Below are 18,597 nucleotides of genomic sequence, written 5' to 3'. Positions count from 1 at the left end.
TGATTAGTCTGTCTTTATTATTGTGTTGTGGGAAGAAGACAAGCTGTACTCCCTCCTTCCTAGTATAAAAGAACCCTGTACACAGTCTAGGTAAGGTGTGACTCGCCTTGGCTCCAGCACAAACGTCACTTACCTTGAGACTACCCCAGACTTTCCATGTGTCAGGTGGACGCCCTCAAGCTGTTGGTGGAGTCTGGTCTGGAGCAGCATGTTGACGATGACTCGGTGGTGCCGCTGCTCACCGTCGCCCACCACTGCAACGCTGCCCACCTCAAGGTAATGGTGGTGGGTGGAAAACTGTATGGGTGTAGGTGGGGGAGTGGGTGTGGGTGTATTGTTTATAGGATTTGAATGCTGGTATTGGTCTGCCTCCATAGCCGTGTTTATCCAAGTTATCCTTAAACCTTGTGAATGCTCTGTGTTGAAACAGCATCTCGGTATAAACAGTATCTATGTGAAAGCCAAACCATTCAGACAACCATGTAACCATTCATAAAACATTCAACACATCCACGAATAAGTGAAAACATTCAGCATATCCTCGAATATGTGAAAGCCAAGCCATTCAGACAACCATGTAACCATTCATAAAACATTCAACACATCCACGAGTGAGCGCCATAACCTCGTCCCTGTGTGCCGCAGGAGGTGTGTGTGCATCACTGCGTGGTGAGTGCCGTGGTGCTGGAAGGGGAGACACTCAACCAGCTGCCCGAGGACCTTCGCCACCACCTCACCCTGGCACTGGGCAAACACCGGTAAGTCTCCCACACTGCCCTCACACCCTGTAGCATCATGAGCCTTCTGGGGGTGGGTTGGGGGGCGGGGTAGCTGTTAATTGTGATTGGAGGGAGGGAGCTGGGGTCGAGAGGCCTAAGGATGGAGGAGGAGAAGGCGGAGGAAAGAGGAAAGAAAGCTATCATGAGTCCGTGGGCAAAAGGTCATGTGAGGTGTAGCCAGATAGAGAAATAGCTAAACACTACCACAAGAGGGAAGGTTATCTCTTTTAAGTAGTACCTCCACCCACACACACTCACACTCCCTTCACACTGGTATAAAGAGCCCTCAGAGACAAGACTTAGGGGTGTAGTGTGATAGAGAAATAGCCAAACACTACCACAAGAGGGAAGGTTATCTCTTTTAAGTAGTGCCTCCACCCACACACACTCACACTCCCTTCACACTGGTATAAAGAGCCCTCAGAGACAAGACTTAGCAGTGTAGTGTGATAGAGAAATAGGTAACTTAACACAGCTTCAGGAGAGAGAGAGAGAGAGAGAGAGGCATGTCTTTAGTAGGTGAATTTCGTGCCATTTCAATAATACTCAAATTTTCATGTGTTTTATATTCCTTTACAGTCCCACAACCTAAGGCAGGAGATCAAGAGGTTAAGTTGCATGTCCTCACCTTCTGACTGGTCCCTCGTTTTTCTTTCAACTGCAGGAAGTGGTGGACAGGAGGTATCGGGGAGGAGGTGTTGGTTGGGGGCGAGGGGATGGGGGGCGGGGAGGACAGCCCCCTCTCGGTGTCCTCCACAGACCCCCTAATAGATGACCCAGCCAGCCTCATCCACCCCCTTCAGGTACGTGTCATGAAAAAGCTGAAACACATTTGATTATGGTAGTTTTGGGTGACGGTCGCGAGGTTTAGGTGTTTTTAGATGCTACCGAAACACCTCCGTTATTTATAAAGCCCCAAAAAGAAGTAAAATGCATTCTCATGAGTGTTTTTTAGTCTCTACCTCTGACATCCTCATACTAACTTTTCTATTTCCATGTCTCCCTCTCTCTCTAACTCTCATTCTGACACCACTTTTCCTGTTCCTTCCCCTCTAACCTTCATCTTTGTGTCATCCTTTCAATATCACTTTCCCCTTAACTATCACCTCCTCATCCTCATACTAACTTTTCTATTTCCATGTCTCCCTCTCTCTCTAACTCTCATTCTGACACCACTTTTCCTATTCCTTCCCCTCTAACCTTCATCCTTGTGTCATCCTCTCAATATCTCGTTCCCCTTAACTATCACCCTTATATATCTCTTCCTCTGACATCCTCATACTAACTTTATTTCTGTGCCTCCCTCTAACTCTCATTCTCAAATCAGTTTTCCTATTCCTTCCCCTCTAACCTTCATCCTTGTGTCATCCTTTCAATATCTCTTTCCCCTTAACTATCACCTCCTCATCCTCATACTAACTTTTCTATTTCCATGTCTCCCTCTCTCTCAAACTCATTTTCATACCAGTTTTCCTATTCCTTCCCCTCTAACCTTCATCCTTGTATCATCCTTTCAATATCTCTTTCCCCCTAACTATCACCTCCTCATCCTCATACTAACTTTTCTATTTCCATGTCTCCCTCTCTCTCTAACTCTCATTCTGACACCACTTTTCCTATTCCTTCCCCTCTAACCTTCATCCTTGTATCATCCTCTCAATATCTCTCTCCCCTTAACTATCAACTCCTCATCCTCATACTAACTTTTCTATTTCCATGTCTCCCTCTCTCTCTAACTCTCATTCTCAAATCAGTTTTCCTATTCCTTCCCCTCTAACCTTCATCCTTGTATCATCCTTTCAATATCTCTTTCCCCTTAACTATCACCTCCTCATCCTCATACTAACTTTTCTATTTCCATGTCTCCCTCTCTCTCTAACTCTCATTGTGACCCCAGTTTTCCCATTCCTTCCCCTCTAACCTTCATTTTTGTGTCATCCTTTCAGTATCTCTTTCCCCCTAACTATCACCCTCCTCATCCTCATACTAACTTTTCTATTTCTCTCTCCCTTTTTCATCCTCTCAGCAACTTTTCTCTTTCTCTCCCCCTCGGACATCCTAAGGTCAGTACTTCTATTTCCATGTCTCCCTCTCTCCCTGGCAGCAGTGTGGGATATGTGACGATTCCACTGGCGAGGGTGGCGGTGGCGGCAGTGGTGGTGGCGGGGGGGGCGGGGGCAGCAGGCTGGAGGCGGTGGTACAGCAGCTGAGGGAGGTTGTGGGGGAGCAGGTTCCTCGCACCACCCTCGTCCAGATCACCCTCGCCGCAGACTATGACCTCAACCGGGCCCTCAACTTCTTCTTCACCTCCTCTTCCTCCTCCTCCTCCCCCTCCTCCTAGTGTGGCAGGGCAGGTCAGGGCAGGTTAGGTTGTGGGTGAGTTCCTGGTGCCTGGTGTGGTGAGGTGGGGTGAGTTTGTTGTGAGTGGTCATCAGGTGGTAGTAGCTATCAGTCATCTACTAAGTCATTATTATTATTATCACTGTACAGTCATCCCTCAAATAGTACAGTTTTCAATAGTTCGGTTCCGGTTTATGTGGATTTTCATAGATTTTTTTAGGATTTTTTAATTTCCCGATGGGCAGGAAATTTAAAAATCCTAAAAGATCTATGGGAATCCGTGTAAAACCGAAACCAAACTATTGAAAACCGTACTATTTGAGGGACAACTGTATTATCTCTGAGGACGACACACAAGCTCTGCCCAAGAAGTACATCCACGCATAGTTATCATCAACATTTCTTCAACATTCCTCCTTCTCCAGAGCTCTTCTTGCCACATGTTATTATTATTACGCGCATCACGCCGTCATCGCAGGTTATTCAGTGCCCATCGGCTCCCACTGTGCTACTTAATCATTTCCTGCGGGGCATCAGGGCAGCGTGATGGTGGTGGCGGGGGTGAGAGGGCCGAGGGGTGTGTCTCAGTCCCTTCCCGTTCCCTCTCTTCTCATTGTTATCCCTGTGCGTGGTGGTGCTACGGTCCCTGGGAGGCTGCGTCATCCCCCCCACCGCCTCTCCGCTGGCCATGGCACTGTGTTAGCCGTCTGGAGGCCTCCCTGGCACTCTTGTCATGTTTGCCGGTCGCCCAGAAGCCCAGGAAACGTTCACGTGATATTCTATTTGGTGCCGTGCGTGTGAGGTCGGGAGGGAGTCCGAGAGTTACGTTCTGGAGCTGCCTTCTCCCTCCACTCCCTGTCCCCCTCACCGCCAGGCTCCCCGGACCCGTGAGGACAGCGGGTGGTCGTGGTGGTATATGCAAAAAGGGACGTGTATACATACTTGTTAGCCGCGCATCTCACGCTGGCCATCCCCGGCTCAGCGTGTGCTTGAGTCTAGTGTAGTTTTCATACGAGAGTATTTTTCAATAGACATACGCTTACAGTAGTCACACATCTGCTCCCCTTCTGTCTGTCTTCGTCTGTTTGTGGTCCATTGTAGTGGTTGTTGGGTAGCCAGGACGCCTCTGTCACCCTAGATTGTGTTTTGTTACTGATCCGTTGACTGTTTTGTCGTGCCATTAGTCGTGTGTCCCGGCTCACCAGCCTGGAGCCGAGGGAAGGAAAGGGTCGGCCAAAGACTCAGTGGAGGCGTAGTGTTTGCACTGCCAAGCTGCCGCGGATGTGGGGAAGAAACAAAAAGAGGCAATCTGGGGTTTGTCGCCTGGCTCTTAGCTATGTTGTTCTAGTGGCACTTCATGTTTCCAACAAGTCCCCTTCAGGTAAAGCACACGGCAGGCAGACAAGACAGGAATCTCGACCCTTTCTGAAGAGGCTGTCACTGTGGCTCTGGCAGAGGTAAAGGCTCTCTGTGCACTGTTTGACTGAGATGATTTGTTTTTGTTCTCACTGTTTTGTTTAACATGAAAGTTCTCCCAAGCAGAGGCCAGGCACGCCCTGCAAGGTATGGCAGAAATACCTGATCCTGGTAGTTCAGTTTGTGATTATTTCTCCTGCCGTGGCAAGGAAGTGGAGCCTTCGGAGGCTTGTGTAGGACATAAGCTTCTTGACATGAAGTTTGTGTGCTTGAAAATTGCTTTAATTAGTTTTATGCACAGCCCTGTGTACAAATGTATGACTTGTGTATAATTTACAAAAACTACATAACCTATTTTATCTTCATTTTATTTTTCAGCTTTTTCTAAATAGCACGTTATTTAGAATTGCGTTGAAACGTCTTCCATTTATATTGTGCTTGATAGGTCCTGCTCATCACTGCCGCGTATGCAAGCCATGGTGAGGCAGCGCAGCGCTCCTGTGGCAGTTGTGTTGCTTAGAAGCCGCCTCCTTTGTTCCTGCCCCTTTACATGAACACAAGTACATAGCACCGTTTATGTAGCGCTGCAGACACTTTGCTTTCATTAACTTTATTGGCCTGAAGGATTTCTGTCACTTAGCGTTGGCAGCCCAGTCACGGCTGAGGCAGTTTTGTCTTCTTAGCATGCACGGCACGTTTTAAATATTTAGAATCACTTGATAGTATTTGTTAGGAGTACCTCAGACTTTTTTTAATGAGGCTTGAGCTGCTTTGTTATGTCCTTAGTGCCACAGCCAGTACTTGAATCCTGCAGAGAAAAAGATTAGTGAGAGTGAGAGAAGGGATGATGGTAATGTCTCAATATCTTCATAATGTGATGACGAGGGAGGTGCAGAGACTGACTCAAAACCCTGCAGGCCAAGACAACTCCATGGCTCATTGCTGAAGTATTGGCCGTCACCTCCTTGCTCATTACAACAAAAAACTCCATTACCTGTTCAGAAAAATGGGTTTATAAAGAGCAGGCGATGGTTCAACAGACACGTACATAGACTGCTGCAGGGCTGAACATTGAACTGTCACAAACAAGCGAGGTTGCTGGAGGTTGTGTTAATCTCACTCATAATGTGTAAGACAAGCTTGAAACAGGGCAGCTATGGAGCACAGGTGTGGGCGTGTGATGGTGTTTTAGTGTAGCCAGTAATGTGAAGCCGTAGATCTGTCCAGACTAGTTTTTTTAGACGTCTGTTTGTCGGTTGTTTTCCTTCCTGCGTAGTGTTGACAGGAAGCTCTCTTTATTTCCATCATTTGAGTGTCAGAAGATAGACTAGTTACCCATTTTTCCGAACCGTAGGCCAAAGCATATCATTCCTCCGCTCGACCAGTTGTCCGTTGAGCGTCCAGACCCTCGTGGGCCCTATTTTTACTAGCGTTCCCAGAAGTGATAGTCTCCTGCCTGCACTCTTCACGTCAGACGTAGTAATCAAAGCACTTGTTGGCCCATATTTTTACTAGCCAGATAAGACTTTTTTGCCTGAGAAGCTAAAGTAGTTCATGTACATAGATATATGCTGTTTATATTTGTATGTTTGTGACACTGTTGTTTTAAGGCACCACAGAGATGTTGAATATATGGGGCGGCGTACACCACATCCCAGTGACTGGCCTCCTGTGCTGGCCAAGGCACTGACACACAGGAGCAGGATGCATTGGGCTCAACAGTTACTGGTGTGGCAAGATACAGTCCAAGGGTCTCAGTGAGGTGACTCAGCCTTGGACGGGGGCCTGAAAGTGTTCCCTTCAAGGTGGTGTCACTCCTCCACGTGTCAAGTGTTTGGCCAAGTTCTCCCTTGACAGTGCCTGCAATGGAGGTGCTCTTGTGTGTCTGCAGAGCCAGTGTGTCGGTTTACTGGGCCTGAGGTGTGGCAGCAGTGGGTGGGAGGAGGTGTGGAAGTGGTTGCCAAGATGAAAGTTTATCTGCAGCAAAAGTTAAGCATATTTGATTGTTTCAGAAGGAATAAAACCCATCAAGATGTTGGCATGAGTGTAGCAGCAGTGTTCTGAGGAAGGATGGAGTCGTCATCTCTGTCCTGGAGTGTTGAGTGTTGAGGAGGCAAGAGCACCTCACACAGTGTTGTTTGCTGATGAGTTGGCAGCTTTGGCCCAAGCCAGATTGTTTGTGAGTGATGTCCAAAAGAGGCCAGTCAACTCAGGTGTCTTCAGCTCACCCTTAGAAAAGTGGAGACACCCGGGTTGATTGGCATCATTTGGCCATCACTCAAGCCCAGTCCAGCTTGGACCACAGCTGCCGGGGTTTGCAGCCAAGGGAGAAAAAGGAGTCCAGACAATTTTCACCCACTGTTGCCTCAGGTGGTTTGTTCATCTTGGAAGCTGTTGTCAGCACACTCAATTTTGCCAGCATCTCCATTTCTGTCTGTTTTCCATGTCTTGTTAAATGGTTTGTGAAACAGCTGTTGTTCATGTCATCCATCTATCACTTGTATTTTTCTCTTCATTCTTTTTGGTGTGTGTGTATGTGTGTGTGCATGCATGGGTGCATGTGAGGGTACAGGTGTGCAGGTGTGTGTGTGTGTGTGTAAAAATACACCCAGTATTAGTCTGCACACACTTCTCATCAACCAGAGTCAGCCTTCCCTTCCCTTCCTTCACTTTGTATTTGGTGACCTGAGTGCTGAGAGAGGTCACTGGACCTGACAGAGAAGGGCGTCACCTCAGCACTAACGTATTTTTGTATCATTCCTTGATTTTGTTTGATGTTGGTAAGACGGCCAAACCTTAATGTCTGCTGTGTTGCCGAGTCACCCGGGATACACTAAAGTTTAGTTTCTTCTCTTCCACAAGTTTTTTAGTGTACAGCTCATGCAGAACCATCCTCCTTGAGTACAGCAAAGTTAATGTGTAACTAACTGGACCAAGACCTAGTCCGCTTAAGACTTCTTACTGCATCTGAGAACGTGAGGGACAAACGGCGGTGGCTGGCGTGTCTTTCCACAAACCAGAACACAGTGAGTGTGACTGTTAGTCACCAGCCAACAACAAAACTAATGTTGAGTACAGTGGATGTATTTCATGTATTGCAAGGCCTGTAGAAGTGGTCAGCCATGCACAGGTCATGCAGCAAAGGTAATGTGCCGCACACCACACTTGGCGAGCACAGCCACAAGTGGTGGACCTTCAGCAGTGTAACTCACCAAGCAGTGAACATCCTTGAGCTGTAATTGGTCTTCATTACCTTTAGCAGATTTGATGACGCACCGTTTGATTAATGACCGGACAAAGTTTTGAAAGCCAGCTCATTCCTGAAGGTGGATAAAGCTTTATTTGTGGACCAAAAGAGAATATCTTGGTGAAAGGAGTGACTTACTTATGTGTTTCAGTGTGTTTATTTTACATGTTAATCACGGCCATTACGTACTTTTTTTTAGTTCTCCATCCACTGGTCTGAGGTGTGCGACGTGCTCTTAGCACTGCTGTCCTGAGGGATGGACGGGGTGGTGGTGTGCAGAGCTCTCAGCCCAAGTGTGATAGTGTCATTGTGTTGCCAAGCAGGAGCTTAAGAGGCCCTCCTGTGGGGAAGAAAAGTGGTCACCTTTTCTTATCAGGATGTTGCCAAACTTTCCTTCTCTCCATGTCTGCAGTGCCCTTTGTCCTTAAAGAAGGGACACATTATCCTTGAATATCACTGTCCACTCTTCCATCAGCCTCTTGTTCTTGTTTTCCTCTGCTAGTTGAGGTAGATGACCGGGAGACATTTCACTTTTACCAAGGGATTGCCTCCGTTCAAAAGTTTCCCCTTTATGCCGCAGCTTGATGCCACCGAGCAGCTAAACCCTTCCCCAGAGCATCATAACCCGTGCACACTCTCCACTCGCGCACCGCCGCCTGTACATACATTCCCACCAGCTGTTATTACATCTGTAGCACTCAGCCTCAGCGGCAGGTAAGGCTGTCCTTCTGTCACTCAGCCACTTATAAATCTTCCTGTTGCTCTCATCATGCTGTTGTGTATGTGTGCATATTGTTGTTGCTCTCGTCTCCCATGGCACCGGTCCCCCTTGTGGCCACGGGGCAGGGCTGGTCTGTGGCCACCTCTGCCTCCTGGCCGTGTGATAAAAGGGACCCTCATTTTGACCTCAGCTGCGGGAGCATGCTGCTGAGGGCCGGGCCTGAATGATACCCAGCACCGCGGCCCCTCACGCACTCCCTCGTAAGATACATACATTCCACGTCTGTTTCCGCCACGCAAGGTGAGAGGGAAGCTGGCCCGGCCCTCTGCCCATGAAGGCTTGCTGAACCTCACCTCACCGGTGAGGTTCAGCGAGTCTTTGGGTGGCTGGCCAGGGGAGAGACAATCAGACAAGGTGGCGTCACATACATGCCATGAGGCCAAGGGGCGCCAGGCCCAGCTTCTCCCTCCCTTCATCCATCGCCACAGTTTACTGGATTTACTACATTGCCAAAGTTTTGAAGGTGGTTTTGGCTGCACTAAAGCCTCACTCTAATGGCCTTTGACATGCCAGAACCATACCTGCAACATGGTATATTTTTGTATGACAACAACACTTAGTGTACATGGAATGTACTGTTGACAAAGTCACACATTCCAGCATCCAGTCCTGTTAAACTTTTAAAGCTGAAGAAGTAATGATGCGTGCAATGCATGAGGCAAGAGCTGAGGCCTGGCCTGTGGTGGGCTGTGCTCCCAGAGTCTGGAGTGAGGCTTTTTTGCATTGACACCTCGGCCCATCCCGCTGCTGCCCAGGAGCCGGGCACGCCGGGGTTGCCTTGGCCCGTCTCACTGTCCCGTGTGCCGGGGCCTCACACCCCCGGCTTAGTAATGTGTACACTGTAATGAGTAGACCAATACCACTCCTCTAGGTCTATGGTTCATGCCAAAGAGTAAGATAATTTGCTAAGCCTGTCTCATGTCTCCAGCAGTGTTCTTCTGCTTGCTGAGACTGTGATGAGTTTCTGTTGTATTGTTACTAATTTTTTTTACTGCTTCTCGTGTCCTCTCGGAGTCATCTCGGTGTTGAGTGCTGCCGCTGCCGGCTCTTTTCGTATTCGTTTTGGTTTGTTAGATTATTAAAATGAAGCCCATGAATAAATATTTTAAAGGTCTTGGTTTTCTCTTTATTCTTGTCGCTGTACTGGATATGTGGTGTTCCTTCATACAGAATGTTTATCCTAGCAAAAGTAATTTCATATTTCATAGGTTGTTCTAAGTCTATTTAAAAAATAAAAAAAAATAAAAAAAATCCTCCCAAGCTAGGTACCTAAGACCATGTAGCTCTGCCAGGGTCACAAGAGAGCGTTTCTTTGCACTGAGAAGCTGCCATGAGCCGTGCAGGTCAAGGTTGACAGTTCTCAATGAGACTGCCAGACCAAGAGATCATGGTGGGTGTGTTAGCCAACTGTTTGATGGGTCTGTGCAGCTGCCGGCTGGATGACACCTCACCAGCAGCAGCTGACCACATCTGTGGCAGCCCAACAAATTCAAACCAAATTGAGATGACAAACTAGCAATAAAAGCTACATATGAAAACCCTTAATTGTTAGGAAATACTTTTGAATATAAGAATAAGTATTTCAGAAAATACAATTTTCAGATTTGCAATGCTACTTAACTAGATACAAAGGAGACCGTGTTTTGTTTGTTCACATGACTATCAAACATTAGCCAGTAATCTCTTTGCTACAAGGTAATCACATATTGCCAGTCTGGCCTGTTGCTCCTCATCAACACGAGAGACACAGACCGCCAGACTTGGCTACACTTGAAACACACTGATACAAAGCTCTGAGGACCAAATGCCCTAATACAAGTAAAGCTGAATGTTGCTTTTGTCACCTGCCAAGGGATGGAGCAGCAGGGAGCCAGTCACCTGCTGCTCCTGTCCTTGTCACCCCTCCCCCCACCACCACCACACACACACAGCATCACCAGCAGGACCTTGGTGCACACCCCAGGCTCACCCCCCCGTACAGTGCATATTTATGCATATTATTTCATAAAGCTGTACTCAAGGACTTGACTTTAAGGCTAAATTTTGATCCTTCCCCCAGCATCAATTAAAAAGTCAATTAATTCATAGGCTATATTAGCAGTGACAGTAGTTTTCATGGCAGCAGTAATAATGGAATGACTTTTGGGCACAGAGAAATCCTGCCCTCATGCCCTCTTCACAAAGTTATCCTCATTCATCCTCATCACATGTCCAAACCATCTCAGGGTGCCAGGTTTTACCCATTCAGCTACACCACAACCAACTCCTATTGTTGTCACACCCACGCCAAGATTCCCATACACACCTTTATTACTTTCTCCATCCCATCTTGACACTTCACATGAACCTCTTGTATAAGTAATTTCCACTGAGGGTGTCCGTGACTGCTGTGCTACATTCCACGTCCACATCTCTGATACATTGACAGTTGGGAGGATAATGATATTTCTTACACCCATCTTTAAGCTGTTGCCTGATGCCAAATAAGGCTGTGATAGCAGTGCCACATTTAATGCCACACAGTCAGTGCTGCTGAGGGCAAGATGCAGATGTCCCCAGTACAAGATTCAGGTTCCCATTTTGTGAGTTAGCATGAAGCACAGCCACACCCAGGGTGCACACTAACTGAAAGAGCATGCAACTCTTAAGCTAAATATTTCCCCAGTTGGCTTGACCCAGGCAAACTGACATGTCTGATGCTACTGATCCCTTAAGGGGCTATTACACTGGGCAAATTTTCCGTGGATCTTCAGTCACCACGATTTCCGCTGGCGTGGTTCTCATATTTCCGTGGTTTTCTGACGTGTCCACAATCTTCCAAAGCTACGGTAGATTTCACCGAAGGACGACGGTATTACTCACCATCATCATCAGCAATAACAAGAAACAAATGCGAACCACGCCAGCGGAAATCGTGGTTTGACTGAAGATCCACGGAAAATTTGCCCAGAGTAATCGCCCCTTAAGTCACACTTCTGAGCAAGAGTTTCATGAAGGAGCTTGGGAATGAAATAGAATGAAGCTGGCCGTGAGAGGCAGAGATGCTAACTCTCCATGGCAGCAAGTCCAGTGCTCCCCATGAAGTAACAATTATTAACAACCACTGTGATCCGAGAGGCCAGCTGTAATATCAGATACTACAAGACACAAACTCTAGCACAAACATGGGTACACACAGATAGTTTATCACACATAGTAACACTTTGATCTGCATAAAGAGCAGCATTGTGGCGGCAGCAGCACCTCAGGCCAGCAGTAGGTTCCTCGGGCCTTGACTCACCCTCACCTGCTGACCTACAATAATACTCTGCCTCACACCCGCCGCGTACCTCCCTTCTTTTCAAAGTTTGAGAAATACAAAATTCAGACTAGTTCACAAAATACCTATTATAACATGTGACAAAATAAAAGTTTTCATAAATATCAAACCTTTAAGAAAGTTACACTTAAACATAATTTTAGTAACTTGTCCTTGTCAAGATGATTATTGTGACAAGAAAGCAGACCTCAGACCACAGCCGTGCCTTCCCTCAACTACCAAGTGTCCTCTCCCAGGCCAGGCAATGCTCCCTCCATGTGTTCCAGGATATCTTGGAGTACAACAACCAGAGCAAGCTGGTGTGTGGGCCATCAGTGGTTAGTCTTGCCACTCTGCATATTTCCACTGTGTTGTAGCGTTTTAATTCTGTTGTTCCTTCCACCTTTTCAACGGTTTATTAAAACTAAACAATATATTGTCACATTTGGAGATATATTCTTTTACCTTATTTTTTAGATAATTTTAACTTCCTTTGCCCACTCAAGACCTGTGATAAACGCCAGATAATGTGACAAAAAATGGCGAAAATGTCTGCTACTTTACTGATTTGTTTTACAATTTTATTACTTTTGTGTATTGTTTCTTATAAATTCAAAATATTTACATTGAAATTGAATCAATATGTGCATACTTCTTTTCTGTTATCTCACACAAGTGCTGTAGATGATGAAGCTGCAATTGTTCTCAACATGTGGCACGTGATCGTTCCAGGCATTGTCTGGCCGCCAACGCCCAGGTGCCAGTTTCAGCTGGTCTGACTATAGCTCTGTGTGTCACCCAGAGCACCACACGCGCCACAACCACCAAGGCTGCCACAGCACCAGTGTCTTACATTTACATTACATGGCCTGGGCTGGATGGCTATTTCAGGAACACAGATGTTCAACCTCTATGGATAAATAAGCAGCAACAGTTTTGGCCGGGCGTGTTCTGGACATGAACAATCATCAGACTGACTCACAGAAGGAAAATAGGAATGGTCAGTGAGTGCTTTGGCCTGTGAGTGTTTAGAGGCTTACTGTTACATAGTGTATCTGCAGCGTACATTCTCTGCATATTTTGCACCGTACAAAGCAAGCCATGAGATCAAGCAAGTGCTTTACTGTTTTATATCTGGCAGCTGCTTTTTAAAGATTAATTTTGCGTGTTTGAGTCAATGCTGAGCGCCCCAACACCACCCGTCACAAGTCATGCATTCCTATCTCTTGCTGCATCAATGAGATTCAAGGAAGTGGATGCTTGTATGCAACATTTTTTATTTGTAGCTTTCTCTGAGAAAGAAAATGTTCATAAGACTAACATAAAAAAGGAAATGGGCCGACGCACCCCCAGAACAACAGTGTGTTCAGCAGGCGGTGCGTCAGGCACCAGCCGACGCACCCCCCAGAACAACAGTGTGTTCAGCAGGCGGTGCGTCAGGCACCAGCCGACGCACCCCCAGAACAACAGTGTGTTCAGCAGGTGGTGCGTCAGGCACCAGCCGACGCACCCCCCAGAACAACAGTGTGTTCAGCAGGCGGTGCGTCAGGCACCACAGCAGGGCCAGGCAGGCGCAGGAACACAGAGGCAGTGGCCTGGAGGCAGTGCTCAGGCTGTCTTTACTCACATTTCAGATTTTTTTTATATGAACTCATTTGAAACTACATTTGAAACATCAGATTTACAGTAGGTTCATAGTCATTACATTTCTGCCTTGTGTTCTATTCTATTGAAGGACAATATCAACTCTAAATTTAGATTTTTTTTTTTCTTCTTTTTTTTTTTTACATTTTCTGCACAATCTGACCTCACAAAAAATATGAGTGCATAATGTGCCGGGAAATAAGGCAATTTTGAACAGTACACTGTCATTATAACCAATCCTCCAGTGGTGAGCACCCTGCCTCCCTGGCACCTGCTGTGCTGCACTGCTGCCTACAACACAGTGAACAAGGCACCATGAGTCAGTCCTGCCCACCAGCCCCGCTGGGTGCCCTGGACCCGCACCCAGGCTCAGGGTCACCAGGATGATGCAAACACTGTACATCATCAAGAGTAAGCCGGTGGTGACTTCCTTCCCCAGAAATTAATAATAGAAAATTAATAATAGAATTCCAATACCTAAAAATACCAATGAATTTTTTAAGCTCTGATCCCCTCAGACTGCAAGTTAGGACTGACTACTATGAACAGGCTGGACTTGGGCTGTCCTTGGTGGCCAGTCATAATGCACATGAGGAAAAAGGGGCAGTGTTCAGGAGTAATTTTGTCACTGATCCCACGAGTGCAGGTATTACAGCACCAACAATAATGGCGGCGCCCACACCCTCACCACCACACTCCCCATCACAGACTACTATGCACGTGGGTCCTGGCGAGGCCTGGGCAGCAAGCAGAGGCAGCCCCAAATGCAGCGGGCGGGGGCAGGGTCAGTTGTAGCCTTCCTTGCGGTAGTGTTCCCACTTGCTGTGGTTGAGGGCGGAGATATCCTCCACGCTGGCAATATCCTCAAGGTAGTGGGACAGGCGCAGCAGCTCCCTGTCTGTAGAGCGGTTGAGGTGGGCTTGGCGGAAGGGGCGGATCTTTAGACCATTCTGGGGGTTCATGAGGAAGTTGCGGCGCAGGTCATCAAACATGATGGTGTTCTGCTGCGTGTAGTGCTCGTACTTCCCCCACACCACCCCCAGCGGCTTGACCTGGCCCGGGGCAGAGGAAGGAGTGTCAGTGTCCACCAGAGAACACAGTGATGAACAAGAAATTCAAACATTTGGTCTTAAGCGAGCTACTGAATGACTCTCAAGGCACACAGAAACAAGAAAAGGTGCTCCTATGTGTCCCTCTGTTCCAGCAGTTTGAGCAAGCCAGAACAGGTAACACTTAAACCCTAACAGAGTAAAGTAAGAGAAAATAGATAGAGAAATAGAGAAAAACAAGAGACTGACAAAACACCACCTCAGAGTAAGTGGCGAAAAGGTCTTCCCTAACCCTCTCATCGCCTCCCACCCCCGCCCAGCACACCTCAATGATGCCATATTTCTGGTAAATTTCTGGTAAATAAGAGAATGACAAAACACCACCTCAGAGTAAGTGGCAAAAAGGTCTCCCCGAACCCTCCCTCATCCCTCCACCACACACCCGCCCATATTTTCTGTAAATTTCTGGTAAATAAGAAAATGACAAAACACCACCTCAGAGTAAGTGGCAAAAAGGTCTCCCCGAACCCTCCCTCATCCCCTCCCACCCACGCCCAGCACACACCTCAATGACGCCATACTTCTGCGTCTCGATGGTGATCATGGCCAGGGAGTCGAGGTAGAAGGCAATCTTGTAGTCGGGGTGGTTGGAGACGCCCAGCAGCTTCATCTTCTCCACGATCCACTTCATGCTTGTGGCCGACCAGATCACGATATCGTAGTCCTGAAACGGTGGATTTGGGTGTCAAGATAAACTTATAACAGAAAGATAGGTACTTATTCTCTTGACTCCTATCGTATACAAGAAGCTAGTGTGAAGGTAGAGTTTTTATGCCATTATTATAAGATTTGACGCAGGTAGATGAGTGGGGAGACTATAAGCTGCCTACTCAACAGCCCCCAAACACCTGAGATGCTGAGAAAGAGAAAATGAAAGTGAATGCAATGAGAGAAGTAGGAAGAGGATGAGATAAAATAGGTTATAGAAGTGGAGGGACAGAGTGATAAGGCAACAATGGATGAATGGGGAGACTATAAGCTGCCTACTCATCAGCCCCCAAACACCTGAGATGCTGAGAAAGAGAAAATGAAAGTGAATGCAATGAGAGAAGCAGGAAGAGGATGAGATAAAATAGGTTATAGAAGTGGAGGGACAGAGAAATAAGGCAACATACAAACAAGCTGCCTACTCAACAGCCCCCAAACACCTGAGATGCTGAGAAAGAGAAAATGAAAGTGAATGCAATGAGAGAAGTAGGAAGAGGATGAGATAAAATAGGTTATAGAAGTGGAGGGACAGAGAGATAAGGCAACAAATATCCCAAAATAAACAACAACAAAGTATTAATTAACCTTAGACCTCATAACCTACCCTCCAAATCCCTTAACCTTCCTCCCCTCACTCTCCCATACCTTATATACAAGCAACTGTCACTCTGCCTCAACTTTGTGCTTTTACACCCATAAAATCAACCTCAGCCAGACCTAAGCTCCTGTTGTCCCCCTCTAACCCAGGGCAGCAGGGAATACCTTGTAGGCTGAGGTGAGGAACTCGTGCAGGTATGGCCGCATCAGCTCGGCGCCGGTCTCTGCGGTGGAGCGGTGGTCAAAGAGGGTGTAGTCAATGTCCAGCACCAGCAGCTTCTTCCCCGGCCGCATGCAGTTGAGCATCTTCACCTTGTACTCCTTGACGCGTTTCTCCACCTGTGTGCCAGACCCCACGAAGCTGTCTTAAGAAGGTACCTAGTCTGGCTTTTTTTAAAACTGCATTTTTCCTAAGTCAGAAAATCAGTGTTGAGGAAACTTTCATATAGTATAAATATGTTTTTTCAGACCAGAAAACTATGCTTAGTAATTTACTGCCTTTTCAAAGTAATCTTAAGGTAAGAAAGACATTTTAACATGATGTATGCCATTTAAAAGTATTCCAAACACCTAGAATGTCTTATTGACAGTGATTGTATTTTTCCTATCATCACAGCCATGAAAAACACTTTAACATATGGTGGTGTGGCATTCAGCAACAAGGTGACGACTGGTGAAAACAATATATTCCATACCCCCAATGCAAGATTCAGTGAAAAATGTTCTTAAGTAACAAACAAAGTCCAGCAGAAGCGAAGACACTACAACCTGCTCCTCGTCACCTTACCTTCTGCAGGTACTCGGACCTGTTCTCGATGGCCACCTCCTCCTCCTCTATGTCCAGGTCATTGATGACTGGCGGCAAGTTCTCGGGGATGCGCTGCGCCTCCGCCACACTGCTCTCCAGGGAGCCAATCATCATGATCTGCCGGACAGCAAACATCAGTCATTACACTGGTGGGTGAGGGCTGCTTGTGATGACAGCACTCTCTCTCTCTCTCTCTCTCATTGTACCTTTTTCTAACAATAAAAATGTCACATCTGAAGATTTGAAATTGACTTCCAATAATGAAACTTTTTGATTTATTTAAAAAAAAGATTCAATAGCTAAGCTTTTTATTTAATTTTCTTTATCTATTAGGATCTAATTTGTGGCAGCAGATATGAGAAATGAAGGACTGTTACCTAACTACCTAGGTCCTCATGCACCAGTCCCTGCACATGTCAGGACACACTCAGAGCAAAGTTAGTGCAGCCACAGTCAGCAGGAGGCTACTTGGCACCCACCTTGGTTCCTGGGCGCAGGCCAAGCGCTCCCATCTTTGTCTCATCGTCGGGTAACTTTCCTGGAATAGAAACATCAAACAAATATTTCTTTAATTATTCCAAGCTAATTCTGTAGCACTACTTACTCATTTACTGGTGTTATACACTTTAATAGTAAATGATCATGTAGGAAAATATTAGAGAAGGATGTGAGGATATTCAGTGTTCCAGACAGAGGAATACATCAAAGTATTCCAGAAGTACACTCGTCACTGCGAAGGACACCTTTGTGCTATAAGAAGTATATACTTCATGCACATAAAGCACACTGCTGTATTGCTTTACCACTGCAAAACACTGCTTTGAGATATTACTTTCTGAAAATATGGAGGGATATATCAAGGTATTTCCATCAATCACATTTTTGTGGTGGAACACGGGTCTGGTTAGGTTAGATTAGATTTAAGTTGGACCAGGCTTGCTTCAGTTGAATTTAATTTGGTTAGATATGTTGTTCAATTGTTAAGGATAAACGTGTGACACGCTTCACACTGCACCATTGGCTGTTATCACTGGCATTTGGTGGGCATATTTCTGGAATTTTACCCCGAAAATACTGACAATTTTCAGTAAATAATGAGATAATATCAAAAGGCAGAACACTGAACTTGACTCAGTCCTGTGAAAATAGAAGGAGGTAAGGACACACACAGATATTTAGATAAACAGATAATTGACAAAAAATATTCACCTACAGACACATAAACAGAAAGACACACACCTTTCAGCTTAAGGTTGAGCAGTTTCTGTCTGAGGGGCCGCACGCCAGTCTGCTTCTCTATGGCGTCCTTGAAGTCCTTGACCGTCATGTTCTCCTCGTCCACCTCCACCTCATACTCCTTCCCACTCCACTTGACTGTCAGCGCCTTCATCCTCCCTCCACGCCCAACTTCTCCTTTTTCTTCTGTTGACCTCTGACGCCTTCTATTGCTTCTTATATTGTCACTCCTTGGTCTTCCTTTCCTCGTAGCCTTAAGGTATTCTTCTCTCTTAGCCTTTGGTTCTTCTTCTCATGGCCGTTAGTTATTCTTCTTCTCCTTCTTCTGTAGACCTCTGACGTATATTATTGCTTCTAAGGTTGTTACTCCATGATCTTCCTTCCTCCGTAGCCTTTAGTTAATTCTTCCTTCCTTCATAGCCTTAAGTCTTCCTTCACAGCCTTTAGTTATTCTTCCTTCCTTCCCTCGTAGCCTTTAGTTATTCTTCCTTCCTTCCTTAATAGCCTGTAGTTATTCTTCCTTTCTTCCCTCGTAGACTTTAGTTATCCTTCCTTCCTTCTCAGCCTTTAGTTATCCTTCCTTCCTTTCTTCAGTCTTTAGTTATCCTTCCTTCCTTTCTTCAGTCTTTAGTTA

General features: G+C 46.3%; 2 protein-coding genes across 5 annotated transcripts in view; one reads left to right on the top strand and one right to left on the bottom strand.

Annotated features, from left to right (window-relative positions):
* The window catches only part of LOC126986418 (uncharacterized), a 24,159-nt gene extending 14,482 nt beyond the window's left edge, over positions 1-9,677 (top strand). For 2 of the 4 annotated variants that reach the window (XM_050842563.1, XM_050842562.1), the window contains exons 16-19: positions 166-276; positions 646-758; positions 1,444-1,582; positions 2,884-9,677. In XM_050842563.1, coding sequence (XP_050698520.1) covers positions 166-276; positions 646-758; positions 1,444-1,582; positions 2,884-3,120 — 600 coding nt within the window. In that variant the 3' untranslated portion in view covers positions 3,121-9,677. Of the gene's footprint in view, positions 1-165; positions 277-645; positions 759-1,358; positions 1,583-2,883 lie in introns of those variants that run through there. The other 2 variants (XM_050842564.1, XM_050842565.1) reach the window with 2 other exon arrangements.
* On the bottom strand, positions 9,663-18,597 carry LOC126986422 (ubiquitin-like domain-containing CTD phosphatase 1). Its single transcript, XM_050842574.1, has 6 exons — positions 17,967-18,597; positions 17,207-17,265; positions 16,707-16,844; positions 16,085-16,258; positions 15,120-15,278; positions 9,663-14,557 (listed from the first exon to the last, which is right to left on the bottom strand). Exons 1-6 carry the CDS (start codon positions 18,115-18,117, stop codon positions 14,291-14,293), a joined length of 948 nt encoding a protein of 315 aa, XP_050698531.1. The 5' UTR covers positions 18,118-18,597; the 3' UTR covers positions 9,663-14,290.

The sequence above is a fragment of the Eriocheir sinensis genome, chromosome 61, assembly GCF_024679095.1.
Source record: "Eriocheir sinensis breed Jianghai 21 chromosome 61, ASM2467909v1, whole genome shotgun sequence".
In the NCBI taxonomy this organism is placed as follows: Eukaryota; Metazoa; Arthropoda; class Malacostraca; order Decapoda; family Varunidae; genus Eriocheir; species Eriocheir sinensis.
This window is presented reverse-complemented; position numbering and strand designations above follow the sequence as displayed.

Excerpts from the sequence above, each read along its gene's own strand:
- LOC126986422 (XM_050842574.1), bottom strand. The coding sequence starts at position 18,117 with ATGAAGGCGCTGACAGTCAAGTGGAGTGGGAAGGAGTATGAGGTGGAG. Across the intron at positions 16,845-17,206 it reads GCCTGCGCCCAGGAACCAAG|ATCATGATGATTGGCTCCCT; the intron begins GTGGGTGCCAAG and ends GCTGTCCGGCAG. Across the intron at positions 16,259-16,706 it reads GGTCCGAGTACCTGCAGAAG|GTGGAGAAACGCGTCAAGGA; the intron begins GTAAGGTGACGA and ends TCTGGCACACAG.